The 24,304-nt window shown below is 42.5% G+C and overlaps 1 protein-coding gene across 10 annotated transcripts in view; it reads left to right on the forward strand.

The window, feature by feature from the left end:
* Nucleotides 1-23,168, forward strand: part of RBM47 (RNA binding motif protein 47) — a 161,977-nt gene extending 138,809 nt beyond the window's left edge. For 9 of the 10 annotated variants that reach the window (XM_047856069.1, XM_047856067.1, XM_047856070.1 and 6 more), the window contains 4 exons: nt 10,223-11,379; nt 12,247-12,453; nt 15,311-15,507; nt 20,724-23,168. In XM_047856069.1, coding sequence (XP_047712025.1) covers nt 10,254-11,379; nt 12,247-12,453; nt 15,311-15,507; nt 20,724-20,963 — 1,770 coding nt within the window. In that variant the 5' untranslated portion in view covers nt 10,223-10,253 and the 3' untranslated portion in view covers nt 20,964-23,168. The remainder of the gene's footprint in view (nt 1-10,222; nt 11,380-12,246; nt 12,454-15,310; nt 15,508-20,723) is intronic. The other variant, XM_047856065.1, reaches the window with a different exon arrangement.
* The last annotated feature ends 1,136 nt before the right edge of the window (nt 23,169-24,304 follow it).

Consider the following 24,304-nt stretch of genomic DNA (forward strand, 5'->3'; position numbering starts at 1 on the left):
TCCGGTTGATTTCAAAGGTAGTGTTTCTGTGACCCAGACCCGTTGGTCTGCCTGTGATGACGAATCAGTTTGACAACAGAATCCGTCTGAGAGGGCTGTATGGTAGTCATCGTCTGGTTTGAAAAATTAAATTGACAGAATTTCAAACATATTAAAATGAGTAGTTTGGTATCAGAGATACACCGGACTTTTGAAAGGTGATGCCCATCTCTCAGTCTTGACAGCTGTGACAGTAAGAGCCAGATGAAGACGTCAAGCCCACGCCGGGAGTGGCGGGTATAAAATAACAACTTCTTTGGGGCACCTGATGGCTCAGTCAGTTAAGCAACTGACTCCGGCTCAGGTCATGATCTCACAGTTCGTGGGTTCGAGCCCTGCTTCGGGCTCTGTGCTGCCAGCTCAGAGCCTGGAGCCTGCTTCAGATTCTGTCTCTGTCTCTGTCTCTGTCTCTCTCTCTCTCTCTCTGCCCCTCCCCTGCTCGTTCTCTTTCTCTTCTGCCAAAAATAAATGTTGAAAAAAATAACAACTTCTCTTACTATTTAATTAATACCTGCCATGGGCAAGCATATAATCTGGTTATAGCTCTGGATAGTCAGACTCCATCAGTAATTCTCAACAGGGAGCAGTTCTGCATCCAGGAGACATTTTGGGTCATCACACATGGAGGGGGTGGGCATCGAGTTGGCAGAGGTCAGGGGAACTATGACATCATCGTACAGCACACAGGACAGCACCACGTGACAAAGAATTATCACATCCAAAAGGTCAATAGGGAACAAGGTTGAGAAATTTTGGATTAAATGATACCAAAGGTCCCTCTGCAGCTCAGAGTCTGGGATTTTATGAAATTAGATTATGTATGTTAAAGAAGTTTATAAATTGCAAAACACTATATAAATTCAAGCTACTATTACATGATACAAGCCATTACTGCCTTCTTCCTTCTCTCTGTATCTTCTGGTAGCTCTTTCTGTCCCTTGCCAGATCCCTCAAAGGTTTGGATCAAAGGAGCCAAGATCATGGGTGAAACCAGAAGTCCCTTCTACTGCTTGTTTACAGTTTGGGAAAACATTAATCCAGGAGGCAGATGTGTGCCAAATTTGTGGGATTCATTTTTTTTTTTTCAGCATTGCCCCATCAACCTGTTTAGAAAAAAATGTAAGTATATATAATGCTTATTTAAAGGAAACCAGATAACAGATTCTTAACAGGGATTGTGTGTTGCCAAACATCCATAGAAAACTCACCCACCCCCACCCCACCTGGGCGGGTGGCTTTACCCCTCTCATGGTGTACAGACAGCTTCCCTGGGAACCCACAGCAAAATGCCTCATTTTCAGCCATGTGTTGATAGAAATGCCTGGGAACAGTGAGTCTCTTGGCTTTGTATCTGTTTATCAGACACAATCATTCATTGAATGATGTGCTTTGCCATAACAAAATCTGTACAAGCATCAACACAGTTTAAGACCCTTTGTGAGTTAACATCGTCTCAGATTAGCCAGGAGCTGACAGAGGTATGGCCCAAGATATCACTATGCCACTGCCTCTTTATCCTTTTGGGATTTCACCTAAAGAGAGTCCTGGAAGGATTTTATGTGTTGCAAGAGCCATGCCTTCAAATAGCATGAGGTTGCTGGGGGAGATAGGAAAAAAAAAAAGAGTCAAGCTTCAATCTTCAGCTTATTGTTTGGGCCTCCAGGTAAATTCCAAGTATTCTGCCTCCATTTTGTGTAGAGTTCCTTTACCACTTTCCAAGCTCTGAGGTAACAGAAATGTCCCAGTGCCAGAGGCCTGCCTGGTGGTGGGAGTATTCTCTGCTGTTTACTCTAATGGGTGGTGGTAACCTGGCCAGGGGCAGTAAGATAACCACTCAGCGTGAGGCCAAATCTTGGAAACTTTTTGCAGAAGCTGGCCTTTGATGTTTTTCCCCCCTTGATTTGTGGCATTAAATGTCACTTAATCCTGGAACCGGTCCTCTGAAACGGGTGCTAGAACCATCTGAAATCTATGGACATGACATGGAACGGAGGTAATTGCCTCCTGTGACAGTGACACATTCATGATTTGAACTTCTATTTCTTTGACTCCAAAGTCTTCCCTCTTCCAGAGTCTTCTAGTTTGGTATATATTTTACTATATTGTACCGTTTATTATACCTGTGTGCCAGGCCATACCTAAGAAGTGACGATTAGTAAAGACAAAAATTTTTCTGGTATAAATAAGGGACATCAAAACAGAAATCTTACCACAGAGATAGAATTAACCTCTTGGATAAATACATTCTAAAACCTTCCACTGACTTAAGTTCCTGCTGGTGCTGGAAGATACTACTTACCCCTGTATATTATCTTCAAATTGCAATGTGTCCTTTCATCTGCAAATAAAACTCTCCTGTGAATTCCACACTGCACATTAATCTCAAGTACCTGACATGCATGCACACAAACACACATGCACACATGCATCCCTACAGCTGTGAACCAAAGTTAACTGGTAGTTTGGATAATTCTAGATTATATTCATGCTGTTTTTAATCCTAGGTAAAGCCTGGTTGGCAAACTTTGGAAATTTTTCCCAGTACAGTGGTATTCCGTGCCCTCTAAAATGTCCCAGTTCAAAGTTAAAATCCTACTGAAAGATACTCTGAACCACTCCTAAGAAGAGATTTTAAATCCTGATTTAAGTCTGCTGTAGTCTGAGTTAGCCCTGAAATTTTATTTTACCCTGACAAGCTCAAACTTGACCTAAAACACAGGCAACAAAAATTGCAGCTAATACTTCAGAATAATAGCAGGATTTGAAAGTATGTTTTGCTCTGTGTTATATGCCAAACTGTGAATACATTTCAAAAATATTGCCACATTAGTAAGCTAGCAGTCTTTGGTGAAGCCATCTTTAGTGTGTGCAAGGATGGTGTGGTATTGGGGGGGGGGTCCTGCCTCCGGGGACCTGGCATCCGTGAGGATGACTGGACCTTTTGCATCCAGTGCAGCAAGTCTCTTCAGGTTCCTTCTGGAAAAGCCTCTGCAAACTGCTATAGCCAAAGTTTAGGTGAAAAACAGGCTTACACTTGGATGCCCGAGCCATATCGCCAGTGCAGAATCACACTGCCAGACAACTTACCTGCTAAGAATGGAATCTGGGAGACCCTGGTACACCAGTCCACGCCAGAACTCACAGGCTAGGTTTCCCATACTGACTGGTTTGAGGTTGGCTGGTATAACCTCTTGTTTCCCTGTCAACAAACGAATCCTACATAGGAGCAAGATTCTCACCTCAAGTTCAAATATCTTTTTTTTTTTAACATTCAAATTTCTTCTAACATTTTTTGAGCACTTAGTGCTAGGTTCTGCACTAGGAGCTTTGTGTGGATTTCATGCACTCCTCACCACAGCCCTGCAATAAGGATCACTTACAGGCAGCTGTGGTACAGACTCTAAGCCAGACTATCAGGGTTCAAATACCAGCTCTGATGCTCACGAACTGAGAATCTACTTAATCTCTCTGTGCCTCAGTTTCCTTATCCGTAAGGTGGAGATCCTAATAATATCCCATACAGACTCTGTGAGGACTGGAGTGAGTTAATACATACATAGAGTTTAGCACACTGCCTGGTACATAATGGGCATTCAATAAATATTAGCTCTTATTGTCACCATTTTAAAGATGAGAATATTGAGGCTTTAGGAGGTTAAGTGGTCTTTCCCAGGGTTCACAACTAGTAAGCAGAGGAGCCAAGTTTTGGCCCTAGGTCTCTGACTCCAGAGACTGCATTTATTCAGTAAATCAAGACTATTCAATCTATTTTATTATTCTTTTAAAATTTTTAATGTTTATTCATTTTTTGAGAGACAGAGAGCACGAACAGGGGAAGGGCAGAGAGAGAGGGAGACACAGAATCCAAAGCAGGCTCCAGGCTCTGAGCTTTCAGCACAGAGCCCAATGAAGGGCTCGAATTCACGAACCACAAGATGGTGACCTGAGCCAAAGTCGGACGCTTACCCGGCTGAGCCACTCAGGCACCCCTATCCAATCTATTTTAAACCTATCTTCTATTAAATGGATAATTGGGTGCCATTTATACCAATATTTTGTTATTGTTTTATACTCACAGACAAGGTTCAACTTACGAAGTGTATTATTACTTACGGTGCCCACACCTCTACTACAAGAAGAATCTCGTCATTCAGAAGATAGTGTTTCTCACTACTCAGACACCCCTATCCCAAACACACACATGCATATATATACTCCCACCCTTCTAAAGAGAGTATTCTAAACTAATTTTTAAAAGCATAATAATGATGTGGCCGAGCTTTTAACTTGGGGAAGTATAGCCTTAATAGGAACAAGTTGTTAATATTAAGGTACAGCTCTTTTGAGGCAGTCTCTGGTCACTGAGCACGAATGCAAAATGCCTTCATTCTCAACTTTTTAGGATTTGAAGGACAATTCTCTAATTCCATTAACTATGAGGTAGGCTCCATGAGAATGAGGTCCACCATATCTGGCACATAGTAGGTGCTCAAAAAATATTTGTAGAATGAATGAATAAATGAACACAAACCCTTCTGTGTTGGTGTCTCTTATTATTGTGCACATATTTAAGTGTTAGAGGCTGAGCCAACCACCTTCACCAGATATCTCTTCTTCGGTCTCATACATTTGACCATGCACTTAAATGGCAAAGAACTTAGACTGAAGGGGGGAAAGATAGGTGAAGAAGACTGTCTTTAAAATATGTTAGAACTTGGGGCACATGGGTGGCTCAGGCAGTTAAGCGTCTGACTCTGGTTTCGGCTCAGGTTATGATCTCGCGGTTTTGTGAGTTCAAGCCCCGCATCGGGCTCTGTGCTGGCAGCACGGAGCCTGCTTGGGATTCTCTCTCACCCTCTCTCTTTCTGTCCCTCCCCCACCTGTGCTGTCTCTCCCAAAATAAATAAATAAACTTAAAAAAAAAATAAAATGTTAGAACTTAAAAACTGGTCCTGAAATTAAGTCATTGTGCAGCATTGGAAACTGAGGAAAAAGTGACTATACTTAGCAATAGCAATCTATGCCACTTTGTCACATTGATGTTCTCTGCACATCTCCTAGAGCAGAGGCCGGCAAACTTTTTCTGTACCAAGCCAGACAGTAAATATCTTAGGCTTTGCAGGCCATATATCTCTGAACTATTTGATTCTGCCATTGTACCACAAAAGCAACCATAGATAATTTTTTTTTAAGGGTAATGGTTGTGTTCTGATAAAACTTTTATTTACAAAAACAAATGGCAGGCTGTATTTGGCCCGTGGCCATAGTTTGAAATAGTTCGGTCTGAAGTTTGTCTAATTGTGGGGCACCTGGGTGGCTCAGTTGGTTAAGCGTCCAACTTCGGCTCAGGTCATGATCTCACAGTTTGTGAGTTCGAGCCCCGTGTCCGGCTCTGTGCTGACAGCTCAGAGCCTGGAGCCTGCTTCAGATTCTGTGTCTCCCTCTCCCTCTGCCCCTCCCCTGCTCACTCTCTGACTCTCTCTGTCTTTCAATAATAAATAAATGTTTAAAAATACTTTTTTTAAATTCAAAAAAAATAAAGTTTATCTACTTGTAATAAGTTAGGTACTCTGTTACATTACTGACAGAAAGGTCATATTATTAGCTGTATGGTGCCCTTTTTAAAGGCATTAAATAAATCCTATATCTCTTTTGTATCTCTAAGCCTTTGGTCTTGAAAATTCATTGAGCAGCACACCATATAATTTATTTAACTCTCTAGTATATCAGACATGAAGATAAGGAGAATGGAGTTTATAAACCGTAAGATTTTCTTGAGTGTGTTAAACCTACTCATTGTACCATTTTTTTTAATGGCCTCTAGTGTGAAATCCCAATTTTATGGATCTTATTTTTGTCCTTTTTTGTATCTCTGAGCTTTCTTACTTTCCAGGTTTTTTTTTTAAATTGTGGTAAAATATACACAACAAAATTAGCCATTTTAACTATTTTTAAGTATACAAGTCAGCGGCAGTAAGTACATTCATACTGTTGTGTAACCATCACATTCATCCATCTCCAGAACTCTCGCATCATCCCTAACTGAAATTCCCTAAACACTAACGCTCCATTTTCCCTGTCCCCATCTCCCAGCAACCATGATTCTTCTTTCTATCTCTATGAATTTGCCTATTCTAGGTACTTCATGTAAGTGTAATCATACACTATTTGTCCTTTTGTATCTGGGTTCTTTTACTTCACCTAATGTCTTCCTGGTGCGTCCAAGTTGTAACATGTGTTAGAATTTCCTTCCTTTTTGAGGATGAATAGTATTCCACTCAGTATACATATCACATTTTGTTTGTCCTTTCATGCATCAATGGACATCTGAGTTGTTTCCACTTTTTGGCTACTGTGTGAATAATACTGTTGTGATCACTGGTGTACAAAGAGCTGTTTGAGTCCTTGTTTTCAGGTTTTTTGAGTATGTAACCAGTAGTGGAATTGGTGGATCATATGACAATTCTATGTTTAAGCTTCTGAGGAAGTACCATGCTGTTTCCATGGTAGCTGCACCATTTTACATTCCTACTAGCAATGCTGAAGTGTTCCGATTTCTTCACATTCTTGCTAATGCTTATTTTGTGTTTTGTTTTATTTTTATAATAGCCATGCTAGTAAGCATGAAGTAGTATCTCACTGTGGTTCTCATTTGTTTTTATGTCAATGTTTGTAGTTAGTGTAAAAGACAGTTTATTTATTAGGTACTACATTAATCGATGTCTGGTGCAAATTAGATGTGTGTGTGTGTCTGTGTGTATATGTGTGTATAGATGCATTTATTCCTTTCCTACCTCCAAAATTATGTGAGATGGCTTCCAGTGTCTGTGTGTTTGTGTGTGTGTGTGTGTGTGTGTGTGTGTGTGTGTGTGTGTGTATAGGTGCATTTATTCCTTTCCTACCTCCAAAATTGTGAGATGGCTTCCAGAAACATGTAAACAAGAAGATGAATAATATAAATAGCTAAATTCATGACATTGAGAATACAGAAGACTAAAAAAAATGAAACTATAGCCAAAATTAGATAAACTTGATACTAGACTAGACTTGTCTAGTATCTTAGACAATTACTAAAATTGAAGTGACAGACTTAATCCTGAACTTCCTAGTGGTCAAAGAAAAAAGGGAAAGAGGGCCAGTAACATAATTCAGTTCTTCCAGATGATCAAAGCTTACGAAAAAAGACTCCTTGGCTCGCAGATGTAAGAAATAAGCTATAACTTTTAAAAGAAGTGATTTTTTTAAAAAAAGAAGTAATTATATTACTGACACCAGCAGATTTCAGACTGAAAGCAAACAAAAATTTTGATAAAATTAATGGAGTTGCACCTGGAAATGACTCCCATAGTCTGACCACTACAAGACTTTTCTTGGTGTAAAATCATAATTTCAGAGTACAATTAGGAAAACACGAAGTCAACTCTGCCTATCTCAGCAGAGCGATGAGGTCTCTTCCTTTGGATTTTAGTTAATATTTTATGTAGTACAACATGTAAGATTTTGAATTGCCACTTACGTGTTATATATGTCCTGGGGTTTCCTTTTCAAAGGCCACAAATTATAAATACATATGTATTTGTACAAATAGTTTCCTTAAGAATATATCCTTATGTTCCTTTTGGAAGGAAGGGAAGAGCTTCATGTTCAAATCTGATATTGAAATTTCTGTTTCAGTGTGAAACTACAGGAACGAATGTATCATTTTCAAGTTGATAACAAAAAAGACTTCATGATAAGTGGATATGTTATCAAACCAGTCTTAAGCAATTAAAGGGCAAAAGAAATAAAAAATAAGAATAGAAGCCATATGAAACAGATGTTTTTAAAGAACTGAGAAAGTGTCAAAATTACCCTAAAATGGAAAGAATTGGTCTGAAGTTTTACCCAGAAGTTTGGATTAAAGACAACAATAACAATGGACATTTCTTGAACGTTTACAGTGTTCTAGGCACAATTCAAAGTGCTTTGCTTGTATTAACTCACGTATTCCTCTAAACTTAGTACTAACCTCATTATTCCCATTTTATAAAAAGAGAAACTGAGGCATGGAGCAGCTAAGTATCCTTGCTCCAGTTCATACAACTAGAAAGTGTTAGAGCTGGGATTTACACACAGTCACCCAGTCTGTCTCCCGTAGCCACTCACTTACCCACTATACTGTACTGCCCCTTGATGTTATGGCAAATGAGCCAATGAAGAAATGTTTTAGCTGGCCAGCAAATAAACACCTCATATTTCTGTTGTGTCCCTATAATTTCTTTTGATTTTTTTTTTCTTTCGAAGATCAAACTTACCTTAATTACTCTTGAAATTTCCCTTAATATTCTTGTATACAATTCCTATTGGTAAATTTTTTAAACTAATGCTCCTGATTCCAGTTGAATGATGAAACCTTATGCAGCTATTTAAAATTGTGTTTTTGCAAAGAGTGTTAAACATGTGGAGGAGGGGCGCCTAGGTGGCTCAGTTGGTTAAACATCTGACTCTTGATTTTGGCTCAGGTCATAGTCTCATGTTTCATGAGTTCAAGCCCTGAGTCGGGCTCTGCACTGACAGCACAAAGCCTGCTTGGCTTTCTTTCTCCCTCTCTACCTCTCTCTCTGCCCCTCCCCTGCTCGTGCTCTCTCTCTCTCTCTCTCTCTCAAAATAAATAAACTTTTTAAAAAATGTGGGAGGGATGCTTATGAAGCAAAGCAGCGGTATGTAAATTTGTCGGAAGCCAAGTTCCACCCCCCCACCCCCCCCAAAATAAAACTATTAAAAAAAAAGAGATGGGAAAGTTCAATTGTGGCTATCATTGGGTAGGAATAATAGGAATGATTTCTTTTCCTCCTTTTCTTAATTTTCCACAAAATTTACCTGAATACTTTTATAGCCCAAAAAATGAAATAAACTTCATTTTTTAAAAGGCCAAGCAGAACCGTTCTTTACAAAAGCACAGTACAAAGCTCCTAATGATAATCCTATTGTATAATTTAAAATCATCTCCACAGAGCCCTGTGCTGTATAGGTAAAGGTGGCATGGTTTAGATTTGCACTATCATATGTGGCTATTTAATTTTAATTAAAATGAAATAAAATTTAAAACTCAGTTCAACAGTTACACTAGCCCCATTTTAAGTGCTCAGTAGCCAAAGTGGCTAGGGAACAGCTTTTCCATCCTCACAGAAAGTTCTATTGCACAGCACTGCTTCTGACGACAGAACATGGAATCTGGAACCAAGTGACTTGGAATCAAGTCCTTCTGGGAGCTGACACTTGCTGTGTGAAATGGGCAATTTACTCAACCTCTCTGAGCCTATTTCCCCATAGACAAATTAGGAGTAATAATAATATCATTTTCCATGTAAGGAGATTAGGAAGGTCAAATAAGATAATGCATGTAACCGTTTTCCAAAAACTGCAGTGTGGCTTACCAGGTAGTAGCTGCTTCACAGACCACCCCCCCCTACCCCCCCCCCCCCCCCCCCCCGCCCTGCCCAGTTTGAATGTAATCTAGCTCTTTGTGGACTGATTCCAAATCCTGATTCCAAATCCTTTAATGGTTCCTACCAAGACTTTTGCCTAAATGACACCGTAAAATTCAGACTTACCAGCTCTTACCACAGTACCTAGAACAAGTCCTCGGCAATGTGAATGTTCCATTTCTTTCTTGTAAAAAGCTTCAGATACACAGCTCTGTACCTATCTCTTATAATAACACCTCCTCAAAGTTTTCCTTAACGATGTAAGTACACTGCTCTACTTCTAAATGGAAAAGACTGTCTTAAAAAAAGAAAGCAAAGAGGCTTTGTCTACCAGATAAATGGGTTAAAATGCTATAACTAAAAGGAAATCAATCTGAGTCGACAGCGCAGGAATTGAGCAAAAGATGTTGCCATTTGCTGCAAGAAGATGAGGTTTTCACTAACAATTACAACAGGTTCTCTGTGCTTCAAAGCTGTTGGGGTACTGATTAAGCGGAAGTACTTGCTCATTCTGATTTTTTTTTCCCCGAGTCACTTCTGGTTTTTCCTGCAAAACAACCTGACTAATTTAGCTTCTTAGAGCTGCTGTATTTATTCCCCATCTAACCACCTGCTAGTGAAGCGTGGGTCTCGTGTGTCTTACAGGAATGAAGTAGGCAAGTTTTGGCTCAACGCGGTGCAGACTCCACACTCACCCTCCCTTCTGCCTCCCGCAGGTCTCCTCCAGCCGTGGATGCCTTTGACATTATGACCGCAGAGGATTCCACCGCAGCCATGAGCAGCGACTCGGCCGCCGCGTCCTCGGCCAAGGTGCCCGAGGGCGTGGCCGGCGCGCCCAACGAGGCGGCGCTGCTGGCGCTGATGGAGCGCACGGGCTACAGCATGGTGCAGGAAAACGGGCAGCGCAAGTACGGCGGCCCACCGCCCGGCTGGGAGGGCCCGCACCCGCAGCGCGGCTGCGAGGTCTTCGTGGGCAAGATCCCGCGAGACGTGTACGAGGATGAGCTGGTGCCCGTGTTCGAGACGGTGGGCCGCATCTACGAGCTGCGCCTCATGATGGACTTCGACGGCAAGAACCGCGGCTACGCCTTTGTCATGTACTGCCACAAGAATGAGGCCAAGCGCGCCGTGCGCGAGCTCAACAACTACGAGATCCGCCCGGGCCGCCTGCTCGGCGTGTGCTGCAGCGTGGACAACTGCCGCCTCTTCATCGGTGGCATCCCCAAGATGAAGAAGCGCGAGGAGATCCTGGAGGAGATCGCCAAGGTCACCGAGGGCGTGCTGGACGTGATCGTCTACGCCAGCGCGGCCGACAAGATGAAGAACCGCGGCTTCGCCTTCGTCGAGTACGAGAGCCACCGCGCGGCCGCCATGGCGCGCCGCAAGCTCATGCCCGGCCGCATCCAGCTGTGGGGCCACCAGATCGCCGTGGACTGGGCCGAGCCCGAGATCGACGTGGACGAGGACGTGATGGAGACCGTGAAGATCCTCTACGTGCGCAACCTCATGATCGAGACCACGGAGGACACCATCAAGAAGAGCTTCGGCCAGTTCAACCCGGGCTGCGTGGAGCGCGTCAAGAAGATCCGCGACTACGCCTTCGTGCACTTCGTCAGCCGGGAGGACGCCGTGCATGCCATGAACAACCTCAACGGCACTGAGCTGGAGGGCTCGTGCCTCGAGGTGACGCTGGCCAAGCCCGTGGACAAGGAGCAGTACTCCCGCTACCAGAAGGCGGCCAAGGGCGGCGGCGCGGCCGAGGCGGCGGTGCAGCAGCCCAGCTACGTGTACTCTTGCGACCCCTACACGCTGGCTTACTACGGCTACCCCTACAACGCGCTCATCGGGCCCAACAGAGACTACTTTGTGAAAGGTTAGTGGGGGCTGTACTGCTGGGGAGGCCCCCGACAGCCGTGTGGCCCTGGACAGAGTCAGGGGTGTTGTGGCTGTAGTTTGCTGGGCTGGTAGACAGGCTCCTCCCCCCACCGACCCACCCTCTTTTGGGTGTCACTTCTGGGTGTTTTTGTTTTTGTTTTTTTGCTGGCACTTAGAGTGTTCACTTCCACAGCATTTTGGGAAATGTGGGTCGTTCATGTGTATGGGGGCAAGCGGTGAAATCACAGGGGCATAGAGGCACTTCTTGCATACTACCTTTCCAGGGTCTCCCCAATTTGGGGCTAGTCCACCTGTCTCTAGTTTAAAAGCTCCTTGTGAAATTAGATCTCTAGGATGTTGGCACACGAAGGACAATGTTGTGGTGGTGGTGACGTTTAAATTATTGGCTAGCATGTAATGAAACCAACCAAGCATTATACTGGGAAACCAATACCTAGGTTCTGGGTCCTGCCGTCATCAGATTAACTGTCTCTGTGACTTTAATCAGTCCCTTTCACCTCCCTAGGCCAGTTTTCTCACGCATAAAATGAGGAAGGTGAACTAGCAGATCCCCTTCCAGATCTGACTTCTTTCTATTCTGTGAATGTTTTCCTGTATTAAGTTGCACTTGAAATCCTAGGAACTCATCAGCAAGTTCATCTCTTGTGTTGAGCAGGCATACTTTGGATGTAAATCTAGGATGGAGTAGCATGTTTGAAGCATCTTACCAGCTCATTGAAGAGCAAAGGTGTAACCACCTGCAACTTATGGCAAACAACTAAATGGCCAAGAACCTTGAGTTGAGATCTGCTTCCTGTGCGGTCACTGTTGGTTGCTCATCATTTTTTTGTGTTGTTATTATAAGCAGGCAGCGTAAGAGGCCGGGGTCGAGGTGCGGCTGGCAACAGAGCCCCAGGGCCCAGGGGTTCCTACCTCGGGGGATATTCGGCTGGCCGTGGTATATATAGCCGATATCATGAAGGGAAAGGAAAGCAGCAAGAAAAAGGATATGAACTTGTACCGAATTTGGAAATCTCTGCCGTCAATCCAGTTGCCATTAAACCTGGTACAGGTCAGTATGAACCAGAGATAGAATGCATCAGCCTAACCCCCCACTCTCTCTTTGAAGTGACTCCAGGCTTTCCTTGGGCTCTTTCATTGCACAAGGGTTCCTTTTCTCATAGGCACCAGAGATTAGGCAAGAGTGTGGCCTCCTGAGCCTTCTTAATGTGGGACTTAAGGGGATGGTCTAGCTCTGACCATGTTCAAATCAAACTTTACAGTAGTGGGTTTTTCAAGTGGGTGCCACTTAGTCGCTAGGCTTATTCTCGGTCTGTGACCCAGTAGGCAGAGTTGGAGTGGTGGGGAGGGACAGAGGAAGAAAATGGAAGATTAGGAGATTCTTCTGTATCTTTTACCAGCTCAAACCGTCTTTTTCTTACTCAGGCCTATTGCTCCACTAGCTGTCAGAAAGCCAGAGGATACAGCTTATTGCCAGTTCTGAGAGTTGGTGGGAAGGGTAGGAAATCCCCCTTTGGGAGCAAAAAACACAACTTGTCCCTTGTCATGGTTTTATAACCAACCAGAATACCTGGGAACAAGGCAGTGGTGAAAGTTTTTGCAGCTGCTAATTTCCTGGATTCTCATTTCCAGCATTCATCTCCCCCTCTTGCTGGATCAATAGATTGCAGGTAGGGACACTCAAGTAATTCAAGCCAGAGACCTTGAACTTTGCTTTCACCTCCAGGCCCTACAAACCACTCTGCCAGTGTTATTAGTGCCCATTGGTCATCTGGCGTGAGTCAGATCTTTCTGATCCTCACTTCTAAGGAATTCCATTGTGAGAGCATCATAGCACCAACTCCCTATTAGCACACACCACACAAACATCCACACATAAGGAAAATTCATTCGTGGAGAGTCAGAGCCATCCTCCTCCAGCTCTCTTCCTGGCTTCGTGGAGAGTAGACTGAAGAGCGCTTTGAGAGAATCCTCACCTTGAAGCCCAGCTCCTCTTGATTTTCTTCTGGTTGAGGACTGTACCTTCCACCCCCTAGCTAAAAGAGAGTCAGCGAATCTGCGTTTGGGGCATAGGTTTGCACTGCCACATAGGGCTTAGAACGCATTTTCCCAGCAGAGCTTCCTTTTGAAATAGTCCAGGGATAATTTTTTTGCCTAGGAAAAAAATGTTGCAGATTCCGCAGTCAAATGACTCCTTAGTCTGGATTTCCTTACAAATGCCATTGACACTATAAGCAATGTAAAACTGATCCCAAAGCTCTCTGTAATGCCATAAAACAGAGCCTGGATACGATAGCTGTCACTTCTACTTGTTGGAAACTGGACTCCTGTTGGCAAGTTGCTACAGCTTAAGATTTAACTGGAGAAACGAACTCTTAAACCAATTTTAAGCGTATAGTTGTGTCCTGCAGCCTGAGGTAGAAATTCCTGTGAGCGGACAGCCTAAACAATCCAGAATTACTTAGTACAACCCCAGTGTAGTTTAAACTCATAATCACCTCTGGTCCCCATCTTCTGGGCTCTCTTTGTGATTCATCCAGAAAATGAGAACTTTATATTTTAGGAGAAGCATCAGGGCAATGGTGGAGTATGTGGCCACAAGACCATATGATTGAAAGATTTCATTAAGGTTTTAGATGTATTATATTGAAAGGCCACACTGTTGTTTAGCCTGCAATCATTTGTCTCTGTACCTTATTTCAGATCAGTTTGCATTAGAATAAATATGCTTACAGTTGTAGGAAAAACATAAATGAAAGCATACTTTGTGTATGTATTTTATATTCTTGCTTACCCTTCAACACACACACACACACACACACACACACACACCACATACTTACACAAACTCCCCCAAAACCAAGGCTAATATTTTTTCTTTCTTCTCTTTATCATATGTTGGCATTCAGTAACTGCTGTCTGTTTGAGCTCCTGCTTAAAATAGAGTCCTTTGGACTTTCCTCACAGAAACACATCTTCGAAGTGCTCATCATAAAAGCAGTCACTCACTGCTTCACTACTATGAGCAGACATTAGCGAATGAGGGAATTTGCCATTTTTTTTATTATGTGTTTTTCCTTGAATCAGTAATGCTGAAATCTGAAATAACAGAGTGAAGTGTACACAGACCTCTGAGTTCTCAGAAGGAAACTCTCTCCAGCGCCTGCTTCTTAAAATGTGAAAATGAGGGGCGCCTGTGTGGCTCAGTCGGTTAAGCGTCTGACTCTTGATTCCGGTTCAGGTCACTATCTCACATCATGGTTTGTAAATTCAAGCCCCACATTGGGCTCTGCGCTGACAGTAAGGAGCCTCTTTGGTATTCCTTTCTTGCTCGCTGTCTCTGCCCTCCTCCCCTGCTCATTCTCTCCCTCTCTCTCTCTCTCTCTCTCTCTCTCTCTCTCAAAATAAATAAATTTAGAAAAAAATTTTTTTAAAAATGTGCAAGTGAAAGGGTGGCAGGTCTGGTAATGAGCGAGGTGAGTGATGAGGACCAACAGGCTCACTCTCCCACGCTGGAGGGCCTCTGATCACGTCTGGCCTTGAACCTGCTGTCTCAGTCAGAAGGCCCTTTCCTTTGCTGGACATTAAGAGTAAGATTCAAAATGAGATTTCTCTGTAGAAACGGTAGGAAAAATGTTGGTGCGGAACCCAACTCTGGACTCCCCTTGCGTGAGCATCTGTTGGGAGACCCCTCCGTACACACGTGGATCCTTTTGCAAGATGAACAGGGGGCCTGCCTGCCAGCAACCCTTTCTTCCTCTTGGGTAGCACCTTGTTACCTGTACTGAAAGACAACATTAATTAGCAGGGGAGGCCCGTGACCACTAAACTTGGTTTTGAAAAATACCAAGGAAGTGACACATCTTTCTCGGGACTTTCAAGCCGTGTGCATTTCCTTTCTCTTACAGTGGCCATCCCTGCCATTGGGGCCCAGTATTCCGTATTTCAGGCCGCCCCAGCCCCTAAGATAATTGAAGATGGCAAAATCCACACAATGGAGCACATGATCAGCCCCATCGCGGTGCAGCCAGACCCAGCCAGCGCCGCAGCTGCTGCCGCCGCCGCCGCCGTCATTCCTGCTGTGTCAACGCCGCCACCTTTCCAGGTAGAGCCCTTGCTGTGATCATTGTCATTTGTGTGTGAGGCCTCTGTTAATCACAGATTCACTGACGATTCAGCAGGAGAGTTTGCTGTGTGCCGAGCTCTCCGATGAAGTGTGGGATTGGGTGAAGAAAAAATGTTTACTGTAAATCATGACAGGACGGAAAAGTTTGAAAGAATAATTTATACTACCCTAATATTATCACTGTATTAAAGATGGGAGGCAGGGTGCAGAAATGACACGTGTAATTCTTCACGGTGTCATAATATTGTGCATATAATGTTGTGCATTCAATATTACGATGCTGGATAATTTTTAATTCATGTTCTTACTGTTAAGGGGCTGATTTGCAAAGTTCAGGGAGATCGCTCACATTTTCACTTGCCAAATTGCAGTTCAGTGATGATTTTTTAAGTTCTCTCTCCCTGCCCTTCCCCCTGCCCCAGTCCCCCTTCTGCCGGGTATGAATATTTACACCTGTGTATCCACACACAGGTGTGTAAGTGTGTGTGCATGGAGAGAGAAATATCTGTGGAGGGGCACCTGGGTGGCTCAGTCGGTTAAGTGTCCGACTCGATTTTAGCTCAGGTCATGATCTGGTTCATGGGTTCAAGCCCTGCACTGGGTTCCTCACTGGCAGCGTGGAGCCTGCTTGGGATATTCTCTCTGTCTCTGTCTCTCTGTCTCAAAATAAATAAATAAACTTAAAAAATATATATCTGTAGAAATGTAGATATATAATAATTTTACAGGGGCACCTGGGTGGCTCAGTCAGTTAAGTGTCTGACTTCAGCTCAGGTCACAATCTCGCAGTTCATGAGTTCAAGCCCCAATTCGGGCTCTGTGCTGACAGCTCAGAGCCTGGAGCCTGCTTTGGATTCTGTCTCCCTCTGTCTCTGCCCCTCCCACTCATTCTCTGTCTCTCTCTCTCAAAAATAAATTAAAATATTTTTAAAAATAATAATAAAAAAAAAAACTTTGCAAAATCCACCCTTAATCCTCTTCTCCAACCTGATCCAGCTCTCCCCATTCCTCCTCCCTGTCCTGTCTTCCTGTTTCAGCCTCCTTCCCCACCTTTACTCATAGCTTCTTTTCTCTGTGGTCTTTTCAGCCCCGAGTCTTCTGTAGAATCTTTCCCAACCACCTAGGCTTGGAAATCATCTCTCCTGTGTCTCTCATTACCCACATTGTTACTTGGCATGTGACTGCCAGTATGTTCTGTCTCCCCAACTGATGAAGCTCCTCTAGACCACGAGCTACATCTTACATTTCTTTTTATCTTCAGTGCATAGCACGTAGGGAATACCTATAGGTGATAATGTCATTCATCCAAAACAATAACAACAAAAACATCGTGTTAAAGCTACTTTTTGTGAGGCAGTGAATCTCAAATACCTTATCATTCCACAAGCACATATACTCAGACCTAGGGTCTCTTACCTAACTGGATAAGAATTATCCAGGGAGTATGTTTAAAAAGCAGATTCTTAGGAGCACCTGGGTCACTCAGTTGGTTAAGCATCCGACTCTTGGTTGTGGCTCAAGTCGTGATCTCATAGTTCATGGGAGTAAGCCCTGCATCAGGCTCAGTGCTGTGAGTGCAAGATTCTCTGCTTGGGATTCTCTCTCTCCCTCTTTCCCTGCTCCTCCCTTGCTCGGGAATGTGTGCAAACTCTCTCTCGTGCTCCAAATAAATAAATAAACTTAAAAACAAAAAACAGATTTCTTAGACTCAAACCCTGGAAGATACCCAATAAGCAGAACTGGGCTGGAGTTCTAGAATCCGTGTTTTTTTGTTTTGTTTTGTTTTTTTTAATTTTTTTTCAACGTTTTTTATTTTATTTTTGGGACAGAGAGAGACAGAGCATGAACGGGGGAGGGGCAGAGAGAGAGGGAGACACAGAATCAGAAACAGGCTCCAGGCTCTGAGCCATCAGCCCAGAGCCCGACGTGGGGCTCGAACTCACGGACCGCGAGATCGTGACCTGGCTGAAGTCGGACGCTTAACCGACTGCGCCACCCAGGCGCCCCTACAATCCGTGTTTTGTATAGGCTCCTCAGCAATGCTGAAATAGAGCCATGCTTGTGAGCCACTGCACTATGGTGCTATATATTTGCTTTTGCCCTCTCTGTGCACCATTCTGGGCTGTGTTATTCAGAAAGGGTCACTCCAGCTGAAATTTATTCATTTACCAATGTATCATCAAGTAGTCGTCTAGTCTGGACTAACTAAAGCCAAGAAAAGGAATAGGTTGTAAATGACTCATACTGTAAGATGGCAGCTAAATGTAGCTAATTTTTGTGAACTCACTATAAATATCTAGAGTAACCTACAAACGACACTTAGTGGAATTCTGGTCATTTCTAATTTCTCGTTACTAAGAAACTCGTGAGCTTTTGTCCTTGGTGCATAGTGTCCCAAATTCCAGTTCTTGGACTCACGCTCTAGATCACAGGCTGTTTCTGTCTTTTATCGGTCTGCACTGAATGTCGCCATCAGGGTCTTTGTTCAAAGTCTTTGCTTATGACTTGGTTCAGTGTACAGTTGTTATCCGTTGATCCCAGGGCAGATTTTTTTCCTTCCTTCAACATATCGTGCAAATTGCTTGTAGCTACTTACTTGTGAACCGCAGGAATGACTTCTTTGAGTGTGTGTGCTTCTTGGTGCTCACCCACTGATCTAGGTACTCGGGGACCTCCCTCTGAGTTCATTGACCTGGGTTCTCAAAATGTTCAGCTCTCTGCCTCGCCCGTATTCTCTGCCAAGTTGCAGCAGAGGAAGGAGCGTTTTAAGCACTACTGATTGGTGAATAGAACACCTTTCTGAGTGGAGCCACACTAGAAATCAGTTCCCAGCATTACTTCCAGAACCTTCCCGTGGAACACTTTCATTCATACTCCTCTGTCTTGCACGTGCTTAGGGATGTTCCTGTTTAGCCATTTTATATCCTAAATTTCATATAGCCTTTATAAGTAATTTAAAAAAATGTTTGCTGGCATAGACAGTCACTTTTTCAAATTTATTTCTCAAAGTGTCCCCAGTCTTCAGAAATCTTTGGGATAAGTAGAACAAGGATAACCGTTCCTCTTGATGGGGACTTTTCCTCTCTTTCCCCATCCCCAACATCCGCTGCTCACCCCAGCCACACCCAGGTGTTGGGGACTGGACGGTAGTACATGAAAATGTCTCTCTCGGATTTCTCCCTCCCTGCAGTTGTGTCCCTTTGTCACTAAATAAACGTCCATACGTTTGTAAAAACTTGCTTGTGTCTTGCTGCAAACCACAGGCTTCCCAATTCTGAAGTTTCTGTCTGTGGTTATGAAGCAATGCCAGTGAGGTAGTCATTGTTAACATGTTGTAGGAGACCAGATAATACAGGGCTAAAAGTGCTGGCTCCAGAGCCCTACATTCCATTGCTTAAAAGCTGTGTCACCTTGTGCAAGTCATTTAACACATCCTCTGTGTATAGTCACAGTACCAGCTTCATTGGTGGTTGTGATGATTCCATAACATCATACAAATAAGGTACTTAGAATAGTGCCTAGCATACCATAGTCTCTCAGTTATTATTATCATTGGTATAATTATCATTTTGGTTACAGTTGACAAAATGGCTCTCAGATGGTGAATTTCCTTTGAACATAATTTTGCGACTCTCATTTGGAGATTTTGTAAAGGAAAGATAACTAATTCCCTTATGGAAATCCAGGAAGAGAGAATTTTTAAAATAGAATCTTCCATTTCATCTCTCCTGAATTGTTTATTTTGAAGATGCACTAAAACATACAGGCCATAGCAGCATTGACTCCAGGGCGTTCTCAGGAACATAAGGGGCACTAGATATTTCATTAAATGTGTGTTTTATTTGACCACAAATCCCCTTTTCCATAAAGCATCTCGCAGAACTAGCTTGATAGCAAACCCTTTGGGAAATACTGAACCACAGTCTTCACTCTCTACCCGTCTGTTGTGAAAATAGTGTGTTACGCTTCCAAGTAGAGAGGAGCAGGTAGCAGGGGCTTTTATAGAGCTAGTGGTGGCATCGGCAGTGAGGCGGCTTTAGTTAGCTTGCCTTTCCCCACTTCTTCCTGTGGAAACTCCTCCTTATCATTCAGAACCCAGCTCAAGTGTCTCTACTTCTTGAATGGATGCTTTCTCCAACTTCCCAAGTTCCTCAGTTCCTTTTCTAAGCTTCCACAATCATTTGGATACAGTTGGCCCTTGAACAACACAAAGGTTGGGTCTGCCAACCCCCCACGCAGTTGCAAATCCATAATTGGCTCTTGATTCCGCAAAATCACTACTACTAGCAGGCTACTGCTTGACCAGAAGGCTTACTGATAACATACACATATGTGTCAGTAAAACACATATTGTGTATGTTACATGTATTATGTTCTGTATTCTCACAATAAAGTAAGCTAAAGAAAAGAAAATATTATTAAGAAAATCATAGGGACGAGAAAATGCATTTACAGTACTGTGCTGAATATATTGGAAAAAATCCACATATAAGTGGACCCACTCAGTTCAAACCCATGTCGTTCAAGGGTCAACTGTATATATAATGGTGTCATATCTTAGGTTGAAACCATCAGTAGCATTTGCTGAAAATTGTAGAGGGTTGCAGGTTTTTTTGTTTTTTTCTTTTTTGTTTTTTTAGGTCACAGCTTAAAAAGCTGCCCCTTCGGAGATCTATATACTTGGTTCCATAACACTGTCACAGTCTGTTTTCCTCTCTGTTTTTGAAGCATCTTGTTCCTTCAGTTAAATTAGAGTTGAAGCAGCTGGTATATACTTTAGGGAAAATATTTTTAATTACAACGAGATCATCTGAGCAAAGGGTAGACTACTCAACTCCCTTTGCTAGCCTGCTCATGCTGATTGAGAGGGATGGCAGGTAGAAGATTCCAGACTATTTAACTTGTAGCTCTACAGTTCTGTCACTTTGACCAGTCGAATTTGGATGCACCTGGAGGATGAATTTCCAGCTTACCTTATGGCTCTTTCCACCTTCCCTTACAGCAGTTATGTGCTTTACCCCTCTGCCCCCCTCCCCCAACCCCACCCTGAGAATGAAAACCATCGCTTTTACCTCCTCCTACCCCCGACCCCCGGGAACTGAAAGAACGAACAGAGCCTTGGAAGGAATGGGTGACTAAATGGAACAGGCACCTACGCGCAGTCAGTGAGGATCCTTTCTGTCTCTCCTCCTCAGGGCCGCCCGATAACTCCAGTGTATACAGTGGCTCCAAACGTTCAGAGAATTCCCACTGCTGGGATCTACGGGGCCAGTTACGTTCCGTTTGCTGCTCCGGCCACGGCCACGATCGCCACACTACAGAAGAACGCGGCTGCCGCTGCCGCCGTCTATGGAGGATATGCGGGCTACATACCTCAGGCCTTCCCCGCCGCTGCTATCCAGGTGCCCATCCACGACGTCTACCAGACATACTGACACTGGTGAGGAGAGTGGAGACAGACCATGAACTACCCCTGAAGGAACACTTTACTATTTATGAAGAAAGAACGTGCAGGATTAGCACACCTATGAAAGTGAAGAATGTTATCAAATGTCATACTGAAATATTTTATATTCATGATGAAGTTTTCACTAGTTTTTTTTTAAGACTATTTGCAATTTAGCAGCCTGTGTTCATACATTTCTAAGAGACTTGCAATGGTTCGTGCCTTAATACCATCTCTGAAAAATTTGTATGCTGTAGTACATTTGTATAGAGGTTTTTGTTTTTTGTATTTTTAAGGATATATTTTCAGTATGAAGGTTATTTTCTTAACTTCTGCACTCCAGAGATTTCTATTTTGTAGTACCTTCAATAATATATCAACTATATATTGAAAAGCACACTTGAGCAGCTAGGGAACTATTTTGAAAAATATATTCAATATTTAAAGATACAAACAATAGTGCTTTAAAATACTACATAAAATGTTATTTTAAAAGTTATACTGGAAAGTGCAATTTTAAAGTGAGTAAAATCTCTATTTTAGCTGGCATTAAGGGTTGACGGTGTTACCATCTGTCCTCTATGACAGTTCTTTTTTTTTTTTTTTTTTTTTTTTTTTTTAAGGAATTAAACACTCTATTTCTCCTTAAGCCCATGTTGAAAAGACTTGTCACATATCTGAGTCCAAACACTGGAAAGCTCTCACCTGCCACCATCTCCCTGGACCCTGTTCATTCTCCATTTGTCTTTCCCTCCCCACACCCCTACTCCTTCCTTCCTCCTTTCCCCAGCCCCACCTGTGGGTCTGGCAAGTCTAGGGCAAAATGAATTACTCTGATAGAGAGAACATTGATGGCTTTTATACTTCTTCCTGGGTTTTTGTCGGGGGTGGGGGGTGTTTTGTTGTGGGTTTTTTGGTTCTGTTTTGGTTGGGAAGGTATTTTCAATAGCAGAGTATGCATAAGCACAAGGTTTTCATAGTTTCCATAAGACATCTTTGCATAGCTATTTAATTGTCTTCTATAAAACCTTAATTCTTTTTCTAATGCTTTTATTTTATTCATTTTTTGAAGTATGAGTTTGTAGAGACAGTGAATGTCATTGTAGACAAGGCCCCCAAAGACTCTAGTCACAGAAAGTTAATGCTTCTAGTTGCTTTTATCATGTTTCAGTGCGAAACGTCTTGGGCGGCAAGGGTGTTGGAAATATGTTCATTGAGCAGGGCTTTCCTCCAGAGCTGCGCACATGGCAGGTGTACTGAATGGGGACCTACACACCCAGGAGGAGGAGGAGAGACCTGGAGGAGTTAAAAGATAGTTTGTAAATAATCTCCTAATGCTGGCTTTTAGTTGTTTCATGTTGCAGAAGTTCATGGTGTATAGTTTAATGCAAAATGAAACCATTTTATTTCAATGTTATTAAAAATTGTTGTTTTATTAGGAAGTAAATGTACTGTTGCAGTGTTGTGCCTGTTTCAAGGCTTGTGTTTATCAGAGTGAATGTAAAATACAGTAAAATGTTAAGATTGCCATCTGCTTTAGGAAATACATCAACTTGGAACTTTTTTTAAAGGCTCCATCAAGGAATTGAGGTGTGCAATAGGTAGCAAGTACACAGTTGTGTTTTTATGTCACATTAGAGATCTGTAAACTCTTTCCACTCAATTTTTGCTGATGGCTGAATTCGTATTTATGGATTAATAATAAGATCATGCCTTTAGCAACTATTGTAGTTTTGTTTTCAGTTTTAAATTAAGACATTCCCAAATGCCTCTTTCCCTCCTCATTTTAGGGTGGGATGAATTTTTTTATATATAAGCAATATTTATTTAACTATTCTGTAAAATTATTGCATGCCTGCAAAGGCCTTTAAACATTTCTAACATTTATTTCCCACCATTCTTGAATGACATAAATACTTGTGCAATGTTCCTGATGATGTACCCAGCAAGCTGCATCCAAACTCAAATCTGTTGGAATGAGCAATCCAACAAAATGCAATTTGGATCAGATCCTCATCCCTTGACTTTGTGTGAAAGAAGTACTGTCCTTCCAATGAAGAACTGTCACAGAGGTTCACTGGATGAGACTCTGGCCCAGCGGTCTTACTGTATTTTACATATGCCTGTAAATTATTTGAAAAAAAAAAAAAAAAGTAATAAGAAAAGAAAAAAAATTGATATCTTAACATTGCAACTACCAAACTACCTTAAAAACAAATGTTGGTGAGCCTCCTATCTGGTCTGTCTGTTTCTGTTTCAAAACCATTTCAGATACACTACTGAGGTAAGTTTATAACTTGAAATGTGAACTTTTTTTTTTTTTTTTAGGGTTAAGAACAAACTATATAAATGTTTAAAAAAAAAGCTTTAGTGTTCTCTGTTTCAAACATGCTAGCAATTTAGGTGTTATCTTTAGTTGCTTTGTATTTGAAAAGCTTTTAAATTTATTTAGATCTTGCTCCATATACAATACATTCTTAGGATGTATGTAGTAAATAAAGCTTTCTTTAAAGCAATTTCCAGGCCTTACTTTAAATTGTGTTTTCTTTATACTGATTTTTTTCCTAACAAAATCAGAAAGAGCTTTACAGTGTAGAAGGAAGCAATTGGTTTAGTATTTTGAGCTGGAGGCAAGTTACTGTCCTGTCTTTGCCTTGGAATTACCATCAAAGATGGGTTACATAGTAAAAATGGTGAATTATCAATATTTTCAAACTTGGGCTTAGGTGATTGAAGGTTAAGCACCCAAATTCTGCTCAACATCTAGACTGGAATAGGATTTGGCAACGCCTGTCACTGCTGTCAGTACTGAAGTTTATGATCCCAAGAGCTTTACACTCAGACCTCTAAATGGAGGCAACGTTGGGTTTGTCCGGTGGTCTTGTGAAAGCGCTGGATGACCTGAATGTCCGTCACTGCACTGGAAACCAAAGTCTTGTGTTCCTCATTTTCACAGCGCACAGCAAGGTTAGCAGAACACTTCCTTCCCTTTTCTCTGGAGAGCATCACTAACTTCAGACAATATCCATCAGCAGAGCCAACCAAATGATTCAAGGGAAAGTGATGGGCTGCCGATGGAAATACTTTTAAAAATTTCCCCACGTGGCTTTGCCACTGATCAAGAATTTTACCGTCTTCGTCTTGAGCAGTCTGGGTTGTGGCGTCACTTCCCACCTTTCTTGAAACAGTAACTTCTTGCTTTCTCTTGAAAAGGTAAAGGCCTTTTTTAGACGCAAGAGGGGCCAGGAGACTTACCAAGATGACAGATCATTAGGCGATATTTTCAAGGATCTGCTGATTCCTTTTCTAAGAGAAGAGTACAGATGTCCT

Source organism: Prionailurus viverrinus, chromosome B1 (genome assembly GCF_022837055.1).
Source record: "Prionailurus viverrinus isolate Anna chromosome B1, UM_Priviv_1.0, whole genome shotgun sequence".
Taxonomy (NCBI): domain Eukaryota; kingdom Metazoa; phylum Chordata; class Mammalia; order Carnivora; family Felidae; genus Prionailurus; species Prionailurus viverrinus.